At 37.5% G+C, this 26,012-nt stretch overlaps 1 protein-coding gene across 2 annotated transcripts; it reads left to right on the top strand.

The window, feature by feature from the left end:
- LOC149848451 (small GTPase LIP1-like) lies at positions 1 to 24,231 on the top strand. 2 transcript variants are annotated; one of them, XM_089995495.1, is made up of 8 exons: positions 1 to 289; positions 3,892 to 3,999; positions 19,446 to 19,537; positions 19,630 to 19,771; positions 20,813 to 21,114; positions 22,565 to 22,618; positions 23,093 to 23,223; positions 23,735 to 24,231. In XM_089995495.1, the coding sequence occupies exons 2-8, from the start codon at positions 3,912 to 3,914 to the stop codon at positions 23,928 to 23,930; spliced, it is 1,005 nt and encodes a 334-aa protein (XP_089851621.1). In that variant the 5' UTR covers positions 1 to 289; positions 3,892 to 3,911; the 3' UTR covers positions 23,931 to 24,231. The 2 variants fall into 2 exon arrangements, with proteins under 2 accessions (XP_089851621.1, XP_089851612.1); XM_089995486.1 differs by having other exon boundaries at positions 3,881 to 3,999.
- Positions 24,232 to 26,012: the final 1,781 nt, after the last annotated feature.

Genomic DNA, 26,012 nt, shown 5'->3' with positions numbered 1-26,012 from the left:
TTTTAGCTTTTCCAAGCCTAACACGGTCTCTCTTTCTCTTTCTCTCTCTCCGGCGACGACACAACCGAGCCTCCTCATTCCTCGTCGTCTGATCCTGCGACACAGCCGACCTAGCCGAGCTCGTTCCCCTCCTCCTCATCAGATCGGGCGGCACCCACCTGAGCAGAGCCTCTTCCCTTCTGGCAGCACCCACCCAGCCGAGCTCGCCTTCCCCTGTGTCCGATCCGGAGACCCATCCTCTCCGTCAGCGGCACCCCACGTCATTGATCAGAAGAAAATAAGGGGCCTGGTAAGCAATCGGGAACAACCTTCTCGTTCAGTATTTATATATATTTTTGGAGATTACATTATTCATCTTCCGAATCCCAAACATAGAAGCGCTTTATTTACTTTTCCTATTGGAGTCCTTTGTCTTAAGGTGTCCTAGAGGATTTGAAACGATGATCAAACTGACCGAACTGTGGGGGTTTATTCCTGGGGATACATAGGTTTTCCTAAAAATCTTGGGAAATCTTGGTATTTTGGAACACATATTGGTGCATTTTCTCTGTTTCAACAAAATTTGCTGTGTAACCTTCAGTTTCAGCACCTATTCTCCATATTCTTGTACCTTAAAAATAACAGAACTACCATTAAAGGTCACATTGTGATCCGATTTGTGCCTTGAATAGGACAACAAGAAGGGACGATAGGAAGTCATTAGAGAGGCAGCAAGACTTAAAATGGAGTTTCGGCACATTCCACGCCCCAATATGCATAGCTACAATTAGGTTTCTTTCCTGGCCCCCTTTGTATGACTCAGTGGTTCTAGCTGTAGAGATTGTGCACCATTTTTAAAAGGCAACTAGCATCAAACTACATCTCAGTAATGTAAGGATATTTCCTTGGATAACAGGCAGTACGTATGGTTCAAGCTGCATAAAAAAAAAGAGGAGGATTAGTGCTTAAAACAGTTGATATGAACACGCAGCATTCCTTTCGGACGGCACCAAGGTGTCTTGATCTTTAGAAATAAATCGTTTACATCACACCTTGTTATTAGCATATAATTGTTACAAAGGAATCTTTGGTCAGCCCGCAGAAGTGCAACACCCAAGATCAATGCGGCTCAAGATTTTGAAAAGCACTGATACAATTGTTACACTAAATGTACCCCACTTTAAGAGATTATACCATATAGGAAGAAATCTAGAGAAGAAGCAAGCAATTCTTCATTTTTCATACCAAGTTTGTTTGAAAAAATATAAAAATATAAAAATATAAAAAAATAAAAGAATCAAAATTCTGATTTAAAAAGTGTTAGTATAGCGATAATATATTCTAATATCTTATATATATGTGATATTCTAAAAATATCAAGCTTTCAAACATTTTATTAGATTAAAGCTATATCATGAAATCGTGGTACCTTGGAAATATTGTCCACATCATGAAATGTGACTTACCTGGAATCTAGAATTTAGTGGAACTCCAGTTTTGCCGAATCCAATAACCACAAAATCTGCAGATCAAATTCTTTATCAATATTTGCCATTTATGTCATGGTGCAAGGTCACGAATGGCATGACCCTTTGAAAAGAATCATCATCATTCTGCCATAAGTATTGGAACACATGGGGTCCAATTGTTTGGTTATGTCAAACTATCATGGTTGAAGGGTCTCAGGTCCGTGAGGTTCTCTCAGTTTGCCAACAAAAAGAAAATAAGTACTAGGGTATATGAGGGTATGATGCAAATCCAACACTGGATTTGCAGAGAGAATCTACCAAACTATGAATTATCTACAAATATCTAACTTTATTTAGAAAAAACTGGAAATAACTGAAAATGCAATAAGTTAATTGAAATAAAGGAAAGGTAACTGATATATCAAATCATATTCAACTGCCTAACTATAAAAATATCTCATCAATAAATAGATAAATATTTCCTAATTCTAAATCAAACACACTACCTATTATGATAACCTTTTAAAAAGATAAAACTTATCCTAAAGTATGGGCCAGACATAATGATCCAGTATCCAAACACAAAATATCCAAATGTCCAACTACAAATACTCAAATAACAAAAAAACTAAAACTAAAATAAATCCAAATGGACTCTGCTAGACCTAGTTCGCTTTGCTCTGCTTCTGCATGCATCAGGCTATGGCTGCAAATGGATCGAATATGGTTGGATATGCTATCACTATCAGAATCTGAATATTATTTACATATTTAGATCCTTTATGTAAATTTTGAATGTGCATTCGGGTTGGATTCAGATCTATTCAAATGGATTACTTTCGAATTTGGGTTGGATTCTGATCTCTTCAATTGGATTACTTTCGAATTCGGGTTGGATTCAGATTAGTCTTTTAATTTGGATCTAGAATTGATCTGAATCGAAATTGGATCCATTTGCATTTTTTACATGTAAATAGCTTGTTTTAGTTTTAGTTTTTTGGATCTACTATTATCAATTGTATTTCGGATTAGAATTCAAACTTACATCCTCGGATCTAATTCAGATCCAGATTTGGATTTACTCTTTGCATTTTGAATTCAGATTCTGATCTAGTAGAGTCTGGCCCGAATCCGACCCATTTGCACCCCTATGAGGGTCTAATGAGACAATTGGATCATAATTTCACAGTTTACTAACTTAGGAGTCTGAATCCGAAGAGCGTTATCTCTTAGCTTGACTATTAAAAAAAAAGTATTAGGGCCTATGTCACATGGGTGCGGGGATTCGGCACTTCCAAAAAACCCGGGTGCGGGGGTGCGGCAGGGGCAAAAATGTAATATATATATATATATATATATATATATATATATATATATATATATATATATATATATATATATGGGGTCCGGGGGTTCCCGCAGCCCATTTCATAGGGCAATTTTTTTTTTAAAAAAAATCCAAAAAATGGACCGAAATGACCCTGGGTGCTGTCAACGCACCCGCGTTGAGTCGCGTCAACGCGGGTGCGGCACCCTGCTAGCCGAATCCCTGTTACATAGATTAGGACACATGTTTTTACCAAGATGAACGAGATGAGCTTGAAGTATTCAAGCTTGGCTCATTTCTGTGACGAGCCAAAGGAGAGGGAGGGAGAAGGAGCAGGACAACGTCCTTCATTGTGGGTAGCTGTGAGTTCTCATCATGGGTGATTCAGGTAAATTCTTCATTCAGGATCCTCCATTGTCTGGCTTTTGCTTGCTTATTTTGTTTGTGGTAATTGAATCTAAAGTTAGTTTTCATCCAAATGGAGGACTGCTATTTGTTATTGGTAGTTTTTGGTGATTTGGTTATTTTTAGAGAGTTAATTATGTGATTAATGGAGTTATTGGCTTTTCTGTTTCATAATTCTTATTGAAAATGCTCTAACTTGCATAAGAATATGTTTGGATTGTTGAATATTAAATTATGGAATCGGGATTTCCTTTCCCTTGTATGTTTAACCAAAATTTATTTATGCATAGTGCTTGTCTATGCATCCATAGCGGAGTAATATACTGAAATATAAGATCAGCATATAGTCGTATGAATAAGAGACTTTGTTTTTTTTTGTTGATGTCATTGGTAGTTGTGCGTGATCCATTTCATTGTTGTGAGACAATTATGTGTCTAATTTTTTTATGAAGTTATCTTTTCCGTTATGTAATTCTTGCTGAAAATGCTGCAACTTGGACGTGAATATGTTATGGTTGTTGAACGATGAAAGAATTGGGTTCTTCTTCTCCTTGTATGGTTGATGAAAAACCATGTAGCCATCGTGCTTGTTATGCCATCCATAATGGAGTAAAGTAAATACATTAATAGAACAAATGCACCATATAATCCTAGAATTAGGAGAGCTAATGGTTTTCTTGTTGATATGATTAATTCATAGTTCATGAGTAGGTGGATATTGTGTTGGGAAGATGTTTTGGAGGGAGAGAGAGAGGGAGAAGGAGCAGAACGACGTCCCTCCTTGTGGGCTGGTGCGAGTTCTCGTCGTGGGTGATTCAGGTAAATTCCTCATTCAGGAACCTCCATTATCTTTGCTTGCTTATTTATTCGTGGCAATTGAACCTAAAGTTGGTTTTCACCTGAATGAAGGACTGCTATTTGTTATTGGTAGTTGTTGATGATTTGGTTATTTCGGAGAGGTAATTATGTGATTAATGGAGTTATTGGCTTTTCTGTTTCGTAATTCTTGTTGAAAATGCTCTAACTTGCATAAGAATATGTTAGGATTGTCGAATATGCAACGATGGTGTCAGGATTTCCTTTTTCTTATATGGTTAACCAAAAATTACTTACACATAGTGCTTGTTTCTGCATCCATAATGGAGTAATGTACTGAAAGATGAGATCATCGTATAGTCATATGAAGAAGAAACTTGCTTTTTTTCTTGTTAATGTCATTGGTAGTTGTGCGTGATCTGTTTCATTGTTGTGAGGCAATTATGCATCTATTTTTTTATGAAATTACCTTTTCCGTTATGTAATTCTTGCTGAAAATGCTGCAAGTTGGATGCAAATATGTTATGGTCTATGTCACATGGACTCGGCTCCAAGGTCGCCGCACCCGCGTCGACACGCACCGACACGGGTGCGGCTCGGACTCGGTCAACCCGACCCTGGGTGTGGTCAACGCACCCAGGGTCATTTTGGTCCATTTTTTGGAATTTTTTTTTTTGAATTTTTTTTTTTAAATTTTTTGGGCTACAGCTGTAAGGAAAAAAACCCATCACAACTAAAAAACCTGTACACTTTCAAGTTTTAAGTACAGAATGCGCACAACTCAAGTTTTTGTGGTTTTTTCCTGTATGAAGAAAGTGAATTATTATAGTGTATGAAGAAAGTGCCCAAAAGTGAATTATTCCTGTATGAAGAAAGTGTACAGAATGCCTTCACAACTCATCACCTGTCCCCTAATGGGCACAACTTTGACCGAGTCTTATATATATATATATATATATTTTTATTTTTTTTTAATATATATATATATAGCCGAGTCCCCGTGTCCAAAATTTTTGAAATTGCGCCGCACCCGTGTCGCACCCGCACCCGCACCCGCACCCGCACCCATGTGACATAGGTTATGGTTGTGGAATATTTAATGAAAGAATTGGATTCTCCTTCTCCTTGTATGGTTGATGAAAAGCATATAGCCATTGTGCTTGTTATGTCATCCATAATGGAGTAAAGTTAATACATTAATAGAACAAATCAGAGTTACCGGAAGCGCCTAGGCAAAAGGGGAAGCGCGCTTCCCCGAAGCGCGCTTCGGAAGCGCGAAACGTCGCGCTTCCGAAGCGTGAGGGGAAGCGTCCCCCTTTTTTGGGAAGCGCGCTTCCCTTTTATGGGAAGCGCTTCCCCCACGCTTCCCCCTCGCTTCCCCATTTTTTTCATTTTTTCGCTTCCCCTCGCTTCCGGTTCGCTTCCTAGGTCGCTTCCGGTTCGCTTCCTAGGTCGTTTCCGAGACGGTTCGGAATTTTCTTCTAAGTGGTCCCACGCTTCCCCGCTTCCTAAATTTTTTAAAGTGCCTCGCTTCCCGCTCCCGCTTCCCGTATCGCTTCCCGCTCCCGCTTCCTCGACTGGTAACTCTGGAACAAATGCACCATATAATCCTAGAAATAGGAGAGGTAATGGTTTCCTTGTGGATATGATTAATCCATAGTATTAATAGATAACGCCAGTTGAATCTGGATATTGGATCCAGTTCCAATGATAAGAAAACAGAATCAGACATTTATGTCTGTGTTACTTTCCTACTTTGTATTCTTTCCTATTTTGTATTATTTCTTTATTGTTTCCTTTTATTTCAGTTTTCTTATTGCATAAGGAAAGGACTCTTATGTAAAGAAGATTGTAATGTTGTGTTTTATAAATAGAGCATCATACCCTATAATTTCCCTATTGGGAATCGGTTCAGCATCTACCCCTCTTCTTTCTCTTCCTACCTCTTCAGATAGTTCTGGACATCTAGAGGTGTCATATTTATTATGGTATCAGAGCCTGCTGAACCATATCCTTATCTAAGACTGAAACCTCGTAACCAACCATGGTAAGTTGATCAATGATATTTTTCATTTTATTGAGATACTCCATAATAGTTATAGAACCTTTCTTCAAATTTTGAAATTTCTTTTTCAGAAATATAACTCTGGACTCATATATTTGAGAATATGTTTGGACTAACCTAATCCAAAGCTGTGGATTTGTGCAGTCATCAGGTACTCTAATGAGTACCTCTTGCAACAAAGTAGAAATAATATATGCAACTAAAGTTTAGTCTCTTTTCATCCATAAAATAAATTCTGGATTCCTGACATGAGCAAATGAAATAACTGTTGAAACGTGAAGACCTCCACGTTCACCTGTGCAGGAAAGAGAAAAATGAGAAGAAGAGGCTGTAAAACACGTCAATAGGTTCCAACATGTTTTTCATTGTATTAGATGTTTAATATATAACCAATACACAACCTTTTTTTTAGGGTACTAAAATACCCTCTAATAATATACACATTTACAACAGACATTTAGTACTTTGGATCTAGATCCAATCCAATACAGAAAACGGGTTCAGACCCGACTTGGATTAGGAACCAGAAACGACTTCTTTTCAGCCTCCCTCAAGTTGTGCATGGTCCTGGACCATGAACAACTTGCCTTTTAGAAACCAGAATCTGTCCTTTGTCAGTCCTTTGGTGAATATATCTGCAACTTGCTCTTCAATTTGCACAAACATAGGTTCAATCTCTTTCTCTTCAACCTTCTTTCTGACGAAATGTTGATCAATCTTAATATGCTTTGCTCGACTGTGATAGATGGGGTTAAAGGACATATTGATGGCACTTTGATTATCACACAACAGAAGTGAACGAACAATCGGTTCTCCCATCTCTGTTAAGAGATGTCTTATCCACGTAGCCTCAGCAGTCGCAACAACCATCGATCTGTACTTGACCTAGCGACTGCCTTTTGCTTTCTACTACTCCAAGAGACCATGTTGGATCCAATGAAACTACAATAACCAGATACAGACTGTCATTCATCTGGGTCACCCGCCCAATCAGCATCAGCATATATAATGATTTCATGACCACCTTTATTTAATTCACGTTTCCTGTACACCAACCCATCACCAACTGTACCCTTTAGATAACGAAGTATTCACTTAGCTGCCTCCATATGCGATGTATGAGGTTCAAGCATAAACTGTGATACTTGATTCACCAAATAGACTATGTCAGGTCTGGTAAAGGTCGGATATTGTAACATGCCCACGATGCTGCGATATCTTGTGGGATCCTCATATAAATCCCCTTCTTTAGAACTCAATTTTTGATAGACGATGCTTGGAGTTGCCAATGACTTATAATCTTTCATGCCTGCTCTACTAAGAATATCCATCGTGTATTTGTGTTGAGTAAGAGTAAGTGTATGACACGTTTTATCAACTTCCACCCCAAGAAAATATCGCAGATCACCGAGATCTTTCATTTTGAATCTCTGATTTAATATATTCTTTACTTCCTCAATATGGCTTATGTAGTTCCCTGTGATGATAATATCATTGACGTATATTAGCAGAAGAGTGGTTACATCTCGTTCATTGTAGATGAATAGTGAGTGATCTAGAAGAGACCGAGAGAAACCGTGCTTCTGTATTTCCAACGAAAAACTGTCGAACCAGGACCGAGAAGCTTGCTTCAATCCATATAAAGCCCGTTTCAACTTGCATACATAATGATTGGCATCTTGTTCTGCATACCCGATTGGTTGTTTCATATAGACCTTCTCTTTTAGGTCCCCATGTAAAAATGCATTTTTAACATCTAACTGGCTCAACGTCCATCCATGTTCAATGGCAAGACCCAACACAATACGAATGGTTCCCATCTTAACAACAGGGCTGAAGGTTTCATCAAAATCTTGTCTTTGTTCTTGTGTGAACCCTTTGGCTACAAGTCTCGCTTTATACCTTTCAATGCTCCCATCTGGTTTATATTTTATCTTGTATACCCATCTCGACCCAACTACATTCCTATCTAGTGATCTAGGCACAACTTCCCAGGTACCACATTCATGTAAAGCTTCCATCTCTTCATTCATTGCTTCGATCCATCTTCTAGAGTTTGCAACTTGATAAAATGTGAGGGGCTCATCCTCTTTATTTATGGATATTAGGAACAATTGAAAATCCAATGAAAATTTTTTATAACTAACCCACCTGTTCAGCGGATGTCGGGCCCGGGTGGATCTTCTGATGTTATCCAACATATGTGGAGCGGAAGTAGAAGGACCAGAATCATTATCACAAGAAAAGGACGAGGGCTCTTGCTCTTTTTCTCGCCGGGTGTATACAATACCTTTATACCTTACTGGCTCCAAGTTTTGTGTAGTAACCTCTTCTGTTTGGGATACATTTGATGACTCCTGACATATCTCCTTCTGGCTGCAATCTGCAGGACAATCTTCTCTAGCATTGGAGAAGAGTTTTGAATTTAACCATGGATCGTACACCTCAACACTTGGACCTGAACTAGCAATATGAGAACTTGGATCAACGGGCTGATCGTCAAAGTTCATCTCGTCAAAAACGACATTCCTCGATATTTTGACGCGTTTGCTTAATGGATCATAACATCTATACCCCTTATAGTCTTCAACATATCCCATGAACCTGCATTTCAATGCTTTGTCCTGAAACTTATTTCTCAATGAGTTGTCAATGTGAACATAGCAAACACATTCAAACACACGTAATTCATGGTAGTCAGGATGTATTCCAAATGAAGAGAAAAAAGGAGACTTATTTTCTAAAATGGTCATGGGCAATCGATTTATCACATGAACTGTGGAGTGGAAAGCTTCTGTCCATAGAGTGATAGGTAAATTAGTCCCGTGCATCATGCTCATTGCACTCTCAACAATATGTCGATGCTTTCTCTTTGCAATTCCATTCTGTTGAGGTGTATGTGGGCAAGACATTCTTCTCTTTATCCCATTATGCTGAAGGAAACTAACAAAATCACTGGAAGAGAATTCCCCTCCTCCATAGCATTGGAAATTGAGAATATTGATAGAGAAATGATTTTTGACAAAGGAATGAAAATTTTGAAACAATCCAAAAACTTCTTATTTGTGTTTCATGAAGAATATCCAAGTATAACAGGAATAACTATCAATGAAAATGAGGTAATATTTGCTACTAGAAACAGAAGCAAATGGGGCAGGGCCCCAGACATCAGAACATATGGTCTCAAAAGGCCTTGAAGCTCTCTTATTAATTAAATTGAAAGACAAAACATGACTCTTACATAAATGACAACTAGGCCATTTTATTTCACTGGCTTCTGAACCCAGACTGGACTTAGGAATGAAATTATTCAAGACAAGTTTTTCAATAAAATGACGACCACAATGACCCAAACGACTATGCCAAAGAGTTGGCTTATTACATTCAGAGATGGTAAATACATATTTAGAAGGAACAAAAGACGAATATTGAGGCTTCAAGGATGAATCAGCAGAATGAACAATGAAGGAAGGATCTTCTTGGAAGATGTACATGTTGCCTCGTCTCTTTCCCTCAGCGAATGTCTCCCTCGTGCGAAGATCCTTGACATAAACAGAAGGAGTAAATTCAACTGAGGCATTAACATCATCAACAAGTTTTGAGACAGAAACAATGTTCTTCTGGATATTAGGAGCATAAATAACATTTGAAAGATTAAGAGAAGACTTGGACATGGGTATAATGGCATTTCCAATATGTGAGATGGAGTGATGAGAACCATCTCCTGTGACTATGCTACTCTTACCAACATAAGGATTAAGATTTAAGAGTTTACCCACATCACCTGAGACGTATGTCACTGCTCCGGAATCGACGTACCAAATGCCTTTATCATTTTGTTTCATATTTAAGCCTGCTAAGGCTGCCAATAACAACTCTTTTACTTCTCCATCCTTCTTAGCCTCTGTTTGTGGAGTTTTTCCCTTATTTTGAGGATTGAACCAACAATTTGTCTTAATATGTCATTTCTTATTGCATAGGAAGCAGGTAGGAATAGGCCTTTGTCCCTGTATATTGGGCGTTGGAAGGATACCACGACCACCAAGGACATTTCTCCCCTGTCCTCCCTTTCCTCGAAAAGAATTTCCTCCTCTGCCTTTGCCATAATTCAGTCCCATGGCCAGCACATCTTGAGTTCCTGAATGAACAAGGGTGTCCTCAGAGAACCCTTTCAGGGTCATTTCATACTGTAGTAGCTTTGCACGAAGATCTTCAAATTTTGGAAGTTCCGAGAGACACAACAAGGATGTCACCAGAACATGATAGTCCGACCCTAATTCACTCAAGGTCTGCTGCACTTTGTCTTTATCACTGACGAGACATCCCACAATAGCCAACTGATCTGTAATGCCTTTCATTTTATTCAGGTACTCCATAATAGAAATCGAATCTTTCTTCAACATTTGAAATTATCGCTTGAGAAACACAATTCTTGCTTCAGAGATCTGTGAACATCTGAACTAACTTGTCCTACAACTCTTTGGCTGAACAATCATCGGGAATGACAACAAGAACTTCCTGTGAGAGTGTTGATGTGATGTATGCCACTAATGCTTGATCCTTTTTCATCCAAGCAACATAATCTGGATTTTTGAGAAGAACGATGGATTGTGCCCCTTTATCGTCTGTCTTTTCCTGCGAGGTGAATTCTGGAGGGATTGAGACTGATCCATCCAGATGACCAGAGAGATCGTGGCTCCTTATAAAAAGAACAATCTGCCTTTTCCAAGTCAAGAAGTTGGAATTATTCAGCTTTTCAGAGACCAATTGGCTAAGAAAGTTGGAGGAAAGGCCTGACTGTGGGAAGGGTGAGTCCATTGGCAAAGAAAAAGGAAAAGAAAAGTCGGAATGAAAAGAAAAGTCTGAATCAAACAAAAATTCAATCACCCGAGTATCCTGCCACCTTTTTTTTTTGTTAAACATACTTATTATATTCGGGTATGACCAGAGATGTAACTGATTAAACAGTTTTCAAGACACGACCTGAATATCGCACAAAGGAATGTGAAAACGTGAAACAGAATATTGCAAACTGTGGCAGCACAATATTGATCTTTGAGTGTATAGTTTCCAGACTTAAAGCAGTTCAATAATGAATATCAAATGTGGAAGTGGTTTCAGATCTGATAAACATGAAACAAGACAATTAATAATTCGAAAAACAGGAAACACCACAAGCATTAATCTTAACGATTGAATACGCAGATCTAAGAGAACAAATATCACCTTTGGGATCAGTTAACTGATTATAAGACAATCAGTTCTGAAGAAGATAAGGACACGTCGACGCTGAGAGTAGAGAGGAAGATAAACAGAAAGGAAAAGAAGAGAACGCACGCTAAGAGGGTTTTTTTTTTGTTTTTGTTTTTTACCAGATTTGAAAAAGAGAAGGAGACGTACCCAGAAGTCGGGTTACCAAATTTGAAAAGGAGGAGACGTACCCAGAAGTCGGGTTCTTACTAGGGCCGAAGTAGAATAGAGAGAAAAGGAAGTAGGCGCACGCAGAGTTGGAGTTGGATAGGGGCGATCTTTCTGGAAAGCAATCTCAGGCCCAACATTCAACGTTGCTCTGATACCATGTTGAAACGTGAAGACCTCCACGTTCACCTGTGTAGGAAAGAGAAAAACGAGAAGAAGAGGCTGCAAAACACGTCAATAGGTTCCAGCGTGTTTTTCATTGTATTAGATGTTTAATATATAACCAATACACAACCTTTTTTTTAGGGTACTAAATTACCCTCTAATAATATACACATTTACAACAGGCATTTAGCACTTTGGATCTGAATCCAATCCAGTACAGAAAACGGGTCCAGACCCGACTTGGATTAGGAACCAGAAACGACTTCTTTTCAATAACAACCTCAATTTCATCTGTCCTCCTTAATGATATATTTTGTTGGAGAAAAGATGGACCCATCAAGGTGTCCAGAGAGATCTTGACTCATAATAAAATGAGTTATTTGCCTCTTCCAAGTTAAAAATTAAAAATGTTTAATTTTTCATAAACTAATTGGGGTTGAAAGGTAAGGGACAAGGATGGTTGAGAATTTGAATCCATGGGAAACCAAACTAATATGAAAAGAATACTTAATCAATCACATCAATACAAAGTTGCACCCACCATTTTTTCTGTTGGTAAACCTAGCGGACAGAAGAAGTCACACTGATCAGAAACAACTTTCCCCCCTTTTTTGATATAAAATAGCCTTCCTTTTTTTTTAATCAAAGTCGAGAAGATGACATGGTCAAGCGAAACAGATTTTCTGTAATCTGTTTTTAGATCTATAAATCTGAATAGAGAACATTTTTTTAAATCAGATTTCAGGTCTGTAAAACTGAAACAATATGGCAAGGGTTATGCATTGACATCAATCAAGAATATTAGATCTGAATCGCGAATCAGATTTTTGGATCTGTTAAACTAAGCATGCAAGGCAAGATTCAAAGAAAATATAACCAGTGTGACGTCAAATAGGAAAGAAAGAAGAAAACAATATTGACGTCAATCAAGAAACAATAATATGAGAATATATCTTCAATCAAATGGCAACAACACAAAGAAAGAGATTGGGAACAAAAGATGACAAGTCAATAGAAGAAACAAGAAGAGGAAGGAAGAAGAAGAGGGATAAAACTTGGAGAAGCAAGGTATAAAACCCAAGATCTCTTAGAACATTTACTTTGTAGTATTCAAATATTCTCCTTACATTTAAAAACCTAAAAGCTAAATTGTTACATTATGTGGATGACATCATTGTTACAGGGAACTCAAATAAGCATATTCAAGAAATAAAGAAAGTGTAAATACTTCTTGGGAATCGAGGTTGATAAAAAGAAAGATGGGTTGATCCTAATTCAGTATAAGTATATTGTGGATCTCTTGCGTAATACAAGTATGTGTGATTGTAAACCTCTACTAACTCATGTTTCAATGCATCAACAGTTGAGTGTTCAATGATAGAGAGTTGTATGGTGATCCGACTGAGTATAGAAGTATTGTGAGAATGTTACAATACCTTACTTTCACAAGACCAGATGTTGTGCATTTGGTAAACCAAGTGTCTTAATTCATGCACCGGCCAAGAACTACCCATATGAAAGTGGTGAAGCGGATTTTGAGGCATCTGAAAGGTACCTTTGGTGATGGGTTGTTTTATAAGAAAAGAAATCACAAAGAAGATATGTTCATAGTTATGGCTTATTCAGATGCATATTGGGTAGACAATTCGGATGAAAGAAGGTCAATTTCAGGTTATTGTGTATTTGTTAGAGGTAATCTAGTTTCATGGTCAAGTCGAAAATTGAGAGTTGTAGCTCGATCCAGCACTGAAACTTAATACGGGGCTATGACAACAACCGCTTCAGAGTTGACGTGGATACGAAATTTGCTATATGAGTTTAATGAAACAATCCCTAGATCAGTTTTTTTGTGTGACAATCAGAGTGCCATAAGAATTTCATTGAACCCTATGCATCATGAAAAAACCAGGCATATAGAGATTGATCAACACTTCATCAGAAGCAAAATTGAAGACAGGGAGCTTGAAGCAGATTCATTGGTTTAGAAAACCAAATATCAGATCTTTTTACAAAGGGTTTGACAAATCTAAGATTTTGGTATTTGAAGTCCAAGTTGTCCATGGTGATTAACATGTACAACTTAAGGGAGGCTATTAATAGATAACATCAGTTGGATCAAGATCCAATGATTAGAAAACAAAATCAGATGTTGTGTGTGTTACTTTCCTACTTTGTATTCTTTCTTTATTGCTTCCTTTTATTTCAGTTTCCTTATTGCATAAAGAAAGGACTCTTATGTAAAGAAGATTGTAATGTTGTGTTTTATAAATAGAGCATGATACCCCACGTTTTCCCTATTGGGAATCGGTTCAGCAGCAACCCCTCTTCTTTTCTCTTCCTACTTCTTGAGATAGTTGTGGACATCTAAAGGTGACATATTTATTACATAGTTCATGAGTTATTGACGTACATTATTGAGAGAATTCATGAAACATCAGAGAATCTAGGTTGCTGCAAAGTTCATGTGAAGCCTTTTTTTGAGAGTGAAGCTTTTGATGACTTGATCTTCTGTAAACTATTCTAAAATAGCCTTTTGAAAGTTAGAATAAATGGATGTAAATATTGGACATTTCCAAGGATTTGAATGGAGCTTGATGATGGGCTGCATGATTTATATGGTATCTTATCCCAAATGTGTGTTGTGTGATGTTCAAGCACACAATGAGGAATTAAAGATCATCTTATGTAGAATTTGTTGGTTGGACATTTCCAAGGATTTGAATGGAGCTTGATGATGGGCTGCATGATTTATATGGTATCTTATCCCAAATGTGTGTTGTGTGATGTTCAAGCACACAATGAGGAATTAAAGATCATCTTATGTAGAATTTGTTGGATCAGCTGAGAAATCTTGCTGCATTCATGTGGTCTCAGATCTTGATGTGATCAGTTGAAGATCATTGAAGTTAACTTGCAGAATAATGTTTTTTGTTTTAAAATTATTGACTCAATTTTGAACTTTTAAAATTTTAGGGATTTGACAAGAGCAGTTCTTTCTTTCCTTTTTGGGGCATTGAAAACAGTGCTTTCTATGTCTATTAATATTCTTTAATAATCTGTTTTATAGGTGTTTTTCTCTTATGAATCACTTCAACTATTTGTATGCCACTAATATATAATATAATAGTTTAGCTGATTCCACTATCTCATATTTAGTTTTCAATTTTCCCTCTGATATTCTCCCCAGTGTCTCATACTTTGGAACTGAGACCCTTGTAGTGTACTTCCTGTTATTTGGAAAAATTCTATTGTCAGCGCCTCTAGGATGGAGCTGTTGATGGTAATTCATGGTGGTTTCTTCTTACAAGGTGTACCCTTGCATTGCCTTTGTGTTTGGACAAGCAAATGGTTGTGATGTTGAACGCTTGTTTGGACTTCTGGCTTAGGAAAATGCATGTGGTGCTAGAGTTACTTGGATCTTGGGCATCCAAACATCTGACTACTCCATAGGGATGCCCCAAAAGTAAAAAAAAAAAACACCTGAATGACAGTTTAGATTTTAAAGTTATGTGCTCCATAGTTTTTTAGTGGATTTTAGTGGATTGAAGAATTTGAAGGGCCAGATTCATGTTGATTGTCCTTATCTATTTGTCTCATAAAAGAATACCATCTATGTCACATAGGTGCGGATGCGGGTGCGGCAATGCGGCACTTTAAAAAAACTTGGGTGCGGGGGTGCGGAGATGATATATATATATATATAATTTTTAACGGTTTTAAGTTAACACTACTTGTATTTGTGTGCATTTATGTATTTATATATATAATATAGATAAAAATGGACTTGATTAGGGTTAACTGAATCTACTTTTGGATAGAAATGGACCTCACTGTGGTGGACTTCACCTAACACAAAGGAAGCTGTGTCCAAGTGTCGCACCCACCTGGGTGCGGGTGCGACGCGGGTGTAGTGCCCTGTTAGAAGCGTCTGTGTGTATAGAATGACAGTGTTCTTTCTTCTGTATTGCTTTACATCACAAATTTATGATACTTTTATTTACTGTTTTATGTTATCTTGGTGGTTATTTTTTTCCTCCTCTTTCATATCTTTATCCTTTTATATCTATAATACAGTGTATTTTATGTGTTGTGCACATTAACCTTGATGATGTGATCATTTTGGATCATATAATGTTCCTGTCTCATTTTTATAAAAGGTTTCACGAGGCATGTGGTTTGATCTTTGGGTAAGGCACAAGCGTTATTATGCCTAGAGCAGGTTTGAGGCACTTGAAACATAGAAACCTGTTATTTGTGTTGCCTACTTGGATTCCACCCCTGTCCACTTTTTCAGAGGTTAGCCCCCTCTTCCCCTCACTCTCCTTTCCTTAATATGAACTTGAGTCATCAAAGCCTTTCTGACTCAGATGTGCCAGATCACCCTAATGAGTAATAAGCATTTTATGCATCTCACAAGCAGTGGTACTCCACAATTTTTGGTTCTCTTTTCTTTCTCAGTAATTTGACCATTATTTAAAAAGTTGTTTTAGGACTATTGTAGAATCTAGATGAGCTGGGATTAATCTCGTATGTGTGTAACATATATAATAAAAAAAATAAGTAAAAATGTAAAGGAAAGAAGAGAAACATATTTATGATGTAGAAAATTAAAAAAAAAGTAAATATAATTGATAATATCATGTTATTATCACGAGAATATTGTGATACTATCACAAAAAATATTGTGATAATTTAATTTTAATATCGTTTGCTGAAAATACAGTGATAATATTATGATATTTTGAAAATATCTCCGATATCTGTGACTATATATATATATATATATATATTTCACACATACCCCTCCCCCTTCTAGTTTATAGTTCTCAAACATTAACTGAATTATGCAAGTGCATATTTTCAAATCATTTGCTTTGATTACCCGCCTGCCTTTTTTTTTCCTGGAATATTTTATTTTTTCAATGTTAAGTGCCATAAAATTTGTTTATTGTTTGCCAAATACTTAATTTTAATATGCTGGCGCTTTTCTTTCTTAAAAATATTTGTTGAATTTTCATTTGATTGAGTTCTAAGCGATTTTATTAGTGTCACAAATAATTCTGTAATTTCACATTAATTATTACTTTTTCTTCTTTTTCTTTTATACTCTTATATGTTTCCAAAAATTTCCATTTTCTTTGTTTTTTGCTCTTTGTTCCTTTTTTTGCCTGTTGCACCCCTATTTCATGAAAGACTAAGCCACGCTTTGCCTTGCCACTCTTCACGATGCTGTGAGGAAGCACTGATATGGACAGACTGCTTTTCTTGATGTATCCTCTCGAATAATAGTATTTTCTTTTTTCTATAACAGAGCTGGGGGAATTAGGGTCCCCTCCCTTTTACAAACAGCCTTTAAGCCAACCCAGACAGGCCTGAGGCCTGTTCAAACTACCAGGCAGTTATTCAACCATACGTCGTATACCAGTGGGGTTCAGACTTGCAACTCCCATCACATGTTGACTTGCACAAACTGCTCCTACCAGATTGTTGGAGCCCCTTGTGGTCAAATAATAGTATTTAAAGTAAATTGTTTCCAGTTGTAATTCAAATGATGGCTGGTAGGTTTTATGTTGTTCTTCTACATGTTTTTATTAGTAGATCATTGAATAAGACCTTATTTTTAGGGCTGGTTTGATGCAAATCCAAAACTTTAAATCTCTGGTTTTCTGAATGTTGGGTTTCTAAAACTTCAGTTCTTAAAATTCTTGAGAACTAGTGGTGTTTGGGTGCACCCTGAATATATGGAAAATTTATCAAGATTTTAAACTTTTCTGGTTTGGTTGCTTATTCGGGGTTCTGCATTCTGCAAGCACTAACAACTACCATTCATATGACACTACGAGTTAGCAATGTGATCGTAGGAGGCTCGTCCATTGAGAGAGAGAGAGAGAGAGAGAGAGAGAGAGAGAGAGAGAGAGAGAGAGAGAGGACGCCAAGAGTTGAGGGCACGAGAAGGCGGAACACAATCAGGACGCCCCGCTTTTTAGGATAAAAAGTATCTGGAAATTATCCAGTTTTTGTAATTCCAACTGTGAGTTGGAATTTTTTTTCATGATTTTCTACATTGTCTGATTTTTGTTTATCTAATTATGATATCCAAACACCAGAAAATAAAAGTTTTAGAAATTTATTTTTCTAATATCTTGATTGCCCCGATATTTTGGTCTATCCAAACAGGACCTTATGGCAGACTGGCAGTAGCTACTTGAGAGTGTCAGTTTCTTACCTTCATGCACCTAATAAATTGGCTAATGAATCTGATATTGTTTGTATTGTGGATTTGTGCTTCCCATCACCACCACCAGCTATATCTGCAAGTTGCTGGATGCATAATATTGAATCCTAGGTGGTTTTGCAGCTGGAAACTTATGCACTTGGGTGTGTGACTCTATGGAGATTTTAAACCTGTTCAATAAGTCATTCCCTGTTTATCTCAAGTTCATCAGATTGTTCAGATTATAAACCACAGTTAGGGAACATCAGTGCTGGCCTAGCTCCTAGCTAGCATGTGGTGCTAGGCAAGTGCTGCCTAGGAACGGCAATCAAAATGAAGACATTTATTTTTATTCCTATAATGTTAAATGAAATTTTAATTCATGTGGAAAATTTTCATAATATTCAAATTATTTCGTATCCTTTTATGATGAATTAAATTTTTTAGTCATATTTGGCTAATTTTTATGATATTCAGATTCCCTCATAAATTCTCTTAGAAATTTCTTCTGAAGGTAGTTATATCTTTTGGTTTTCTAGGTGATGCCTGAGTGCTAGAGTGCCACCGTCTAGAGCTTTTGACTGAATAGATGGTGGCTGCATCTCCTTATATGTTGTTTCTTCTTGGTAGCGTGTTCAGTGTAGCACTTGCTTTCTACTGATGCTTGCATTATCAATGATTGTTGGTTGAAAGTTGTAAGTAGATAAAAGTAATTAGTACTAAAATTGTATGCTATATAATTTCCTAGACTCATTTTGGAAAATAGCCAGATACTCATAACCAGAATTGTACCATTAATTCATATCATGTTAAAAGGAGTATAGAGTATTATTGTGTAATATAATATGCATCAGCAGTTTTATGAACTGTTTTGCATTGTAAATTCAGTGCAATCTTAGGGAAGCAGTTTTAGGGTGTTAAGGTTTTGGTTGTCATATTCCTCATACTTTTCTTTCTCCTATATGTTATGCAGAAGAAAACATGTTGGATTCCTTGCTGCATGGATAAATAAGATACTATTATTAGTAAGAGAAATGCATTGTGAAAATTCTTTTATTTCTATTTTTACACATTGGCCCTAATGAGGGGAGAGTAAATAGCTAATCTAGCACTTTTCTCCTCTTTGCTTCTAGGTGTGATTCAGGGAACTAATATTCCACAAGGGTTTGCTAGTATGCAATATTGGTAAAGAAAAATGTAATGCCTCGCCATGTAATGTCTGGTTTTCAGGCTACATATTCTTCATATTGTTCTTATATTCTAGTTCATGGGCATTGTGCCAATCGTTATGAGCCTGAGATGGCAATGCCCTTCCAGGCTTTCTCTCTTTACACTTTCGTGTATCAATACTTGAACCCTTGATATAGTGTTTCATTGTAATATCACATTACTTGAACCCTGGATATATAATGTTTCCATGTTATTTCAAGAGTTTCATATACCATGTTGGGCAACTCTTGTAGCACCGAAACTTTTGCATGGTTATCTGATGCTCATTATCTCTGGCCATTATCTTTAAGCTTCTGCTTATCATTTGCTTTGATTTTCCAAACTTCCTAAACCGACACTTTGAAATTCTTTTGGCAGGTGTAGGGAAAACTTCTCTTGTTCACCTAATAGTTAAAGGTTTTTCCATTTCTCGCCCTCGACAGACAGTTGGGTGTGCAGTTGATGTTAAGGTGATTATTTGGTTTGGAAAACTGAAGTATAAACTATGTTTTATGCTTTGGACTCTTTACCAAGTTGATTTTTCTTTGACTTGCATATCCAGCACATCACATATGGAAGTTCTTCCAGCTCTTCCAGTAGTATAAGTGGAGATGGTGAAAGGGACTTCTTTGTTGAACTGTGGGATGTGTCAGGACATGAACGATACAAAGACTGCCGCTCCCTTTTCTACACACAAATCAATGGTGAGAGACTGCTTAAATTGCTCTTCTGATAGCTGCTTAAATTATGTAATAAACCATTTGGCATGTGATTTTTACTTTTCGGGCAGTTGATTTTTTGTTTTTTTATCTACCTTAAAGAGTTATTTAGTGATTTAGCACATTCTTTCTTGTAGATAGTAGGGGCATAGGGTGAGATTTGCTTGATTAGATCAGTGCATGCTAACTATGATGTTTATTTCCTTTTTGTGTTTACATGATCTACAGAGCAATAAGAACATGCTGGCTGTTAAGTATTATCTTTGGACAAAATTTCTGTTTTTTTTTTCAGATTTATTCTATCTACATTATTATCTTTTTATCATATTTTAAACTTTTGAGATTATGTAACATCTTAAAAAAATTGTTCTGTAATTTTGATGCAAATTGCTGGTACCCCTGTATTATCGTATCTTCTAGTGCTTGTTTTTTCTGTCTTCCTAAATCTATTTGCTGATAAGGGTTGCATCTGGTTAGTATAATAAATATTATGAATTTCTAGATAAACAAGTGTTTGATGCTAAAAAACAGCAAATAGGTTGCAATTTTATGACATTGTTTGAGCCATTTAAAAGTTTCAAAGCAAAGGCCAGTGGCCCTATTGAAGATGAAGCATTTGTTTTGTATGTTCTGTTAATTCAGTTAATTATATGATTATATATTGTATTTAGTTTATCATTTCATATATTCCTTGACTTTTTTGTTTCTTGTTGTCCATTGATTATGTGGTTGGCCCTTGCTACACCTTTCAGATTGTTCATATTTAAAGTCTTCAAAAGATTATAGAAGTTTTACTTCTTCCATTCTGTTGCCTTCTTCTGCCTTTTTTTTTTTGCATTATGCATTTCAATCTTGCAGGCAAACAGTGCACCTTCCAAAAAAAAGTAAGCAAAGAAGAGGGGGAAAGATAGATCCATTGAAGGAGCTATGCTTTACTAGAGCTAGGCTATACTTTTCCTTTTGCATTGTTTGGGTTTTATGCATGCCAGACAAAGGTTCTTTTTCTTACATGATTTTCATGTGCAGGTGTTATATTTGTACATGATCTCTCACAACGAAGGACCAAAGCAAGCTTGCAAAAGTGGGCAGTGGAAGTTGCCACGACAGGAACATTTTCAGCTCCCCTTGGTTCTGGAGGACCTGGTGGCCTTCCTGTCCCATACATTGTAATTGGAAACAAAGTTGACATTTCTGGTGAGAGAACAAAGGGCAGCAGTGGGAATTTAGTTGATGTTGCTCGCCACTGGGTTGAGAAACAGGGGTTGCTTCCATCAAGCGAGGAGCTACCTCTGACAGAAGGCTTTCCTGGAAGTGGTGGACTTGTTGCTGTAAGTATCTTGTCCCCTTTTAACTTATTCACACTATTGGAACATGTAATGTCTGAGATAAGACATTGATATATATTTGTAAAGAAAATGTATGCACAGTTCAGTTTCTTTGGCCATGGTGAATCGGTGATATATCGGTTCATCCATTCAAGAAGAGAAGAGAAGAGATCCACGTAAATTAGTGGGGATTAAATTGTTAAGTTTTTCTTTTGACCATTACAAGGGTATCCAATTGTGCAGACTATGTCTGAGCTGCTATAAGTTTTTGGCCCAACCATTTGTCTGTGCACCTATGGGGCACAAAAACCAATGAAGATTTATGGTGCTATAAGTTTTTGGCCCAACCATTTGTCTGTGCACCTATGGGGCACAAAAACCAATGAAGATTTCTGGTGCTGATTGGCCTGAAACTTGGTGGCTGGTCTGACACTTGACATCTAAATCCAATTGTAATAGGGGTTGGTTTGTCTTCTATCACTCCAAGTGGAAAGAGGTGCTAATGTGACCTTTTGTTGAAATATCATGCTGCTGACTAGTATAGATGGGCGCCATTAGATGTACTTCAGTAGTTTGTGAGAGAAATTACTTTTGAGAAGATTCTGGGTTCATGGTGAAAAACTAGTCTTTAGAGGGAGAAGGAGCGCCCTTCCCACCTCTATTTAAACGGATGGTTTCCCTTTTCTTTTTCACATTTAATTTGAAATTCAAAAGTGCTCACGTGGAGTCATCCAGGTCAGCAATACTTTTTGAAGACTTTTTAGAAAATGGGTATTAAATGTTAGCACTGTTGTTTTATGCATGCTAGGTGGTTCATCATCTTGGTCATCTTCAGAATAGTAGTCATCCAAGTCATATTCTTCTTCATCTTCCTCATCAAAACAATTTTCATTTCTGTCCTCAAACTGATATGAACAATCAAAAGACCTCTTGCCCTTTCTTGCATTGTCCTTCCCAACACTACTAGACGATTCATGCTCCAAATTGTACAAAGAATCATCATCGTCATCATCTTAAAAGTGCAAATTCGTAAAGAGACATTTTAAGCCACTATTGCTGCCATGTTTGCCCATCATTTAATGTGCCGGTTATAATAAATCCTAATTTTTTTCCCTAGTTCACAAGGTGAATGGGAGCTGGCTGCTTGAAAATACGCAACTTTCTTAGTGTCCAATGCACGACTAGAATATTCTGAGCTTTTGCTTGGGAAGATGACTTGGATTCAGCAAATCATTGAAGTTGACCATGGGTTAAGTTAATAATTTCATTGTCAAATTGAATGAGGTATTTAGCAATCTAGCCCATGGTTGTTCCAATGACTGGTTTATATTTGTCTCTCACTACCAGATTTTTGTCTGAACCATTCAAGTGGCTTAGCAGATTCAACTGAACTTCCAACTTCTGATTTCAGACATGAAACTGTTCTAAACATTCTGTTTTTGTCCGTTCACAGGCGGTAAAAGAAGCAAGATTTGACAAGGAAGCTGTGAGCAAGTTCTTTCGCTTGGTGCGTGTTTTCGTTATCCTTCTTCATTGTTGTCTTTTCTTTTCCCCTTCCTCTGTGCTCGTGTGTTGGCATTTTTAATTCTTAACAAACTCAATTTGGTGTTCTGGTGACTGAGTTTGACTCTGTTAATCTGGCTTGAGCTCCAACACATTCAGGTAGCCAGTCCAGCTTAAGGAAACATTGGCTCCTAGATGAGTCAATAATTAAGTTGGACTGTAGTTATTGGCTCTGATTTTCACTTGAGACAGCACTGGTCTGGAATTAGGTTCACGTGTTGTGCAAGCTGAGCAGCTTGACCAAGCTGTTCCCATTGATCTGAATTTATGTGGCTCTAAACTAATGCTGAGCTCTAGAGTGTGCCATGTTTGGCTGGCATAACCTTACTCTGCACCTGGAGATAGACACAATTAAAAACTATAGAGTCCTAATGATATCTGATTTTCTTTTCTTTTCTTTTCTTATTCTCTCCCTTAGTTGATAAGGAGGAGGTATTTTCCAGATGAGCTACCGAAGCAGCCATCGTGGTCTGTCACACCCGTTCAGAAACCAGTCCACCGGTCTGGTGACAGCTTAAGTGAGGATGAGCCAATGTACTCACGTGCAAGGTTCAGTTGCATGCCCATCTAATATATATATATATTCTTGGATGCTATCTTAACCATCTTACAGATGCAATTGTTTTTCTATTTAAGATCATGTTTTTCTTCCTTTTTCTGTGCTCAAGAAGTTGACATAACTAAGGCTCTGTTTGGGAGCCGGTGTTGGGAGTGGTGACAGGGGACTCACCGAATCCCAAGTGTTTCCATTGGTTGGAGTTACAGATTCGGGTGGGGAGCCTGAGATGAAAGCGGTGTTGGGAGGGGAGATGGTGTTATAAATAGGTGGATTTCAAAAACGTCCTTATGAGGATGTTGCCAAATCCATTGATTTCATTACAGCTCCCAACAACGGAGCCTAATAGTATTGAAAATGACAAACATGATTTATTTTGCTTTTCTTAATCATCTTAGACAGCATGAACACCAACTGGCTTAAGAAACCTTAGTTGTGATTTGCACCAGTATTCTTGTCTTGCAGTCTTGGTTGCATTCTTATTTCTGTTCTTGTTTGATGCAGCTTGAGCAGTGAAGACTACAGGTTCAGTTCTGCTCTGCCTCCACTTCCGGCTCAACGGAACCTTACTCCACCTCCAACATTGTATCCACAGCAGCCAATCTCCCTACAGGAAAACTTCAGTATCCCAAGATTTTCAATGCCTGCACTACCAGATCTGGCAAACATGAAATCAAAACGTGCAGATATTAATGTGTGATACAAGAAGTTCCATATGATAGATAATACAAGAAGCTCAACCATAAAAAAGAGCATTAAAAGTTACATGGAAGCTGGTGACCAGTTCCATTCATGATCGCATATGAAGCCATCTCATCAGCTCCAGTTTATACGTTTGTTTACATGAAGGTTTACATTTGGTTGTTGAATGTATCAATTGATTGTTTTGGAAATTAAGTTCCCCATTTGTTCGTTACATCCATTCTTTGAGAGATGTAGAAAATAAACTTCGGATTTGTGTGACTGATTCTTTCTTCGATTTGCCTAATGACTTGGTAAAATCCTCTTTTCATGGTGTTGCACGTCTTCTTTCAATAGTACGTTTGACCTGCTGATTATCAAAACCAAACGGAACCATTATGAGTCAGGCCTACCAGTAAAATTTTCTATTCTTGAAGCATGCTTCAACTTGGACTCTTGGAAGGTAAAAAAAAATAAGGTGAATTGCAAGAATCGAAGGGATCATTTTCTCCATGTTTCGAAGCTTTTTTTTCCGTATTTTTGTTTTTTTGAATAAGCAATGCTGGGGTTAGTCAGACTCCCACCAGAACTAGGGGTGTCAACGGGTCGGGTTTACCCGGACCTGACCCAACCTGACCTATACTAAACCCTATAGAATCTGGGTATGGTGATAAATAATAAGATCCGATTAAGACCCAGGTCTGGATCTGAAGGTCCAATTAATACATGGAAGAGGGTATAGTTTGTGAAATTTTATACCAGACCTGGGCCTTCACATTTTTTCAATATAAAAACGATAAAAATATTATTTTACCAGGTATGGCTCGGGTCTGGTTCATGTAGTTTTTATCAGGTCCGGGTATGACTTCTCTTATGGTGGGTCAGATTAGACCTGGGTCCGGACCCAATACCATACACAAAAATTGGGGCCAGGTCTGGTTCCACCTGGGTCCCAACCAAACCTGATCCATTGACACCCCTAACCAGAATACACAATTAACAGTAAATAAATCAGAAAACAAACAATTAGCTATACATCAGTATCCAATGGGAACCAGTCCGGAGGCTTGTCCTTCCAACATTGACTAAAGCCCAGTACCACCAACTGAGCCAATATATTAAGCACCATTTTTTTTAAGGCAAGCTTAGGTTAGGCAGACTGCCATCAGTTATTATTTGTTAAGGATAAGCCAGGTTCAGACCACCACCCACATAGATCTGATTCAAGAGCTCCAGATCCAAACCCGTTTACAAGATTCCCAGAGGCCAAAAGGCTCTTCCAAGTTCCAAGACTCCTACATTTGCTATGAAATTAGAAGCTCATCCTAATCCAAAGCAATCAAGAAACGTCCAGACTTCTATAGTTGATATGAGATTGGAAGAGATAAAACTATCATAATCCAATCCCATGAAGATCTCAAATGAAACGAGATGCCTAAGAGAGAGAGACTCTATCTTGGGTATGACTCCAACAAAGCATTGTATATTGGACTTTAGCGAGATGAGTCCCAATCTCAAAACCGTGTATCCCAAGCATATACATATGGAAGCTATCATTTCTCAAGAATATATATATATATAGATAGATAGATAGAGAGAGAGAGAGAGAGAGAGAGAGAGAGAGAGAGAGAAAATTTAGTGGTGGAGGTAGACTCATCCTAAGCCGAACCACATAAAATTCGTTGTTGTGTGAGTGTACATAAATTTCTTTATGGTATCAGAGCACCACGTTCTCTAACGACCTGTTTCATCGAGTTCAAGCTGACATCATCATCACATCGTGATGTTGGCTACAGAAAACAACTCCCTTGTTACAAGTGCAACTGAACTCTGTTCCCTGCTTCCTGCTCCTACTAGCCTACAATATTTTTTGTCAGACAACTTTCTCTTGTGAAAATCAAAGTATGTTTGATGGTTCAAAACCTTGTCCAAATGAATATAATAGTCAGGCAGGAAAAGAAAAACCCTGAGTTTATCAAGTGGGAACACATGGACTAGCTATTGTTGAGCTGGATTTTGTTATCACTTTTGAATACTTTGCATTGTCAAGTGGTTGGACTGACCACGAATTAAGCTTAGGAAAACTTATGATGCACACTCC

Source organism: Nuphar pumila, chromosome 1, assembly GCF_984573655.1.
Source record: "Nuphar pumila chromosome 1, dmNupPumi1.hap1.1, whole genome shotgun sequence".
NCBI lineage: Eukaryota > Viridiplantae > Streptophyta > Magnoliopsida > Nymphaeales > Nymphaeaceae > Nuphar > Nuphar pumila.
Note: the sequence above shows the minus strand (reverse complement) of the source record. Positions and strands in the feature narration are given on the sequence as shown.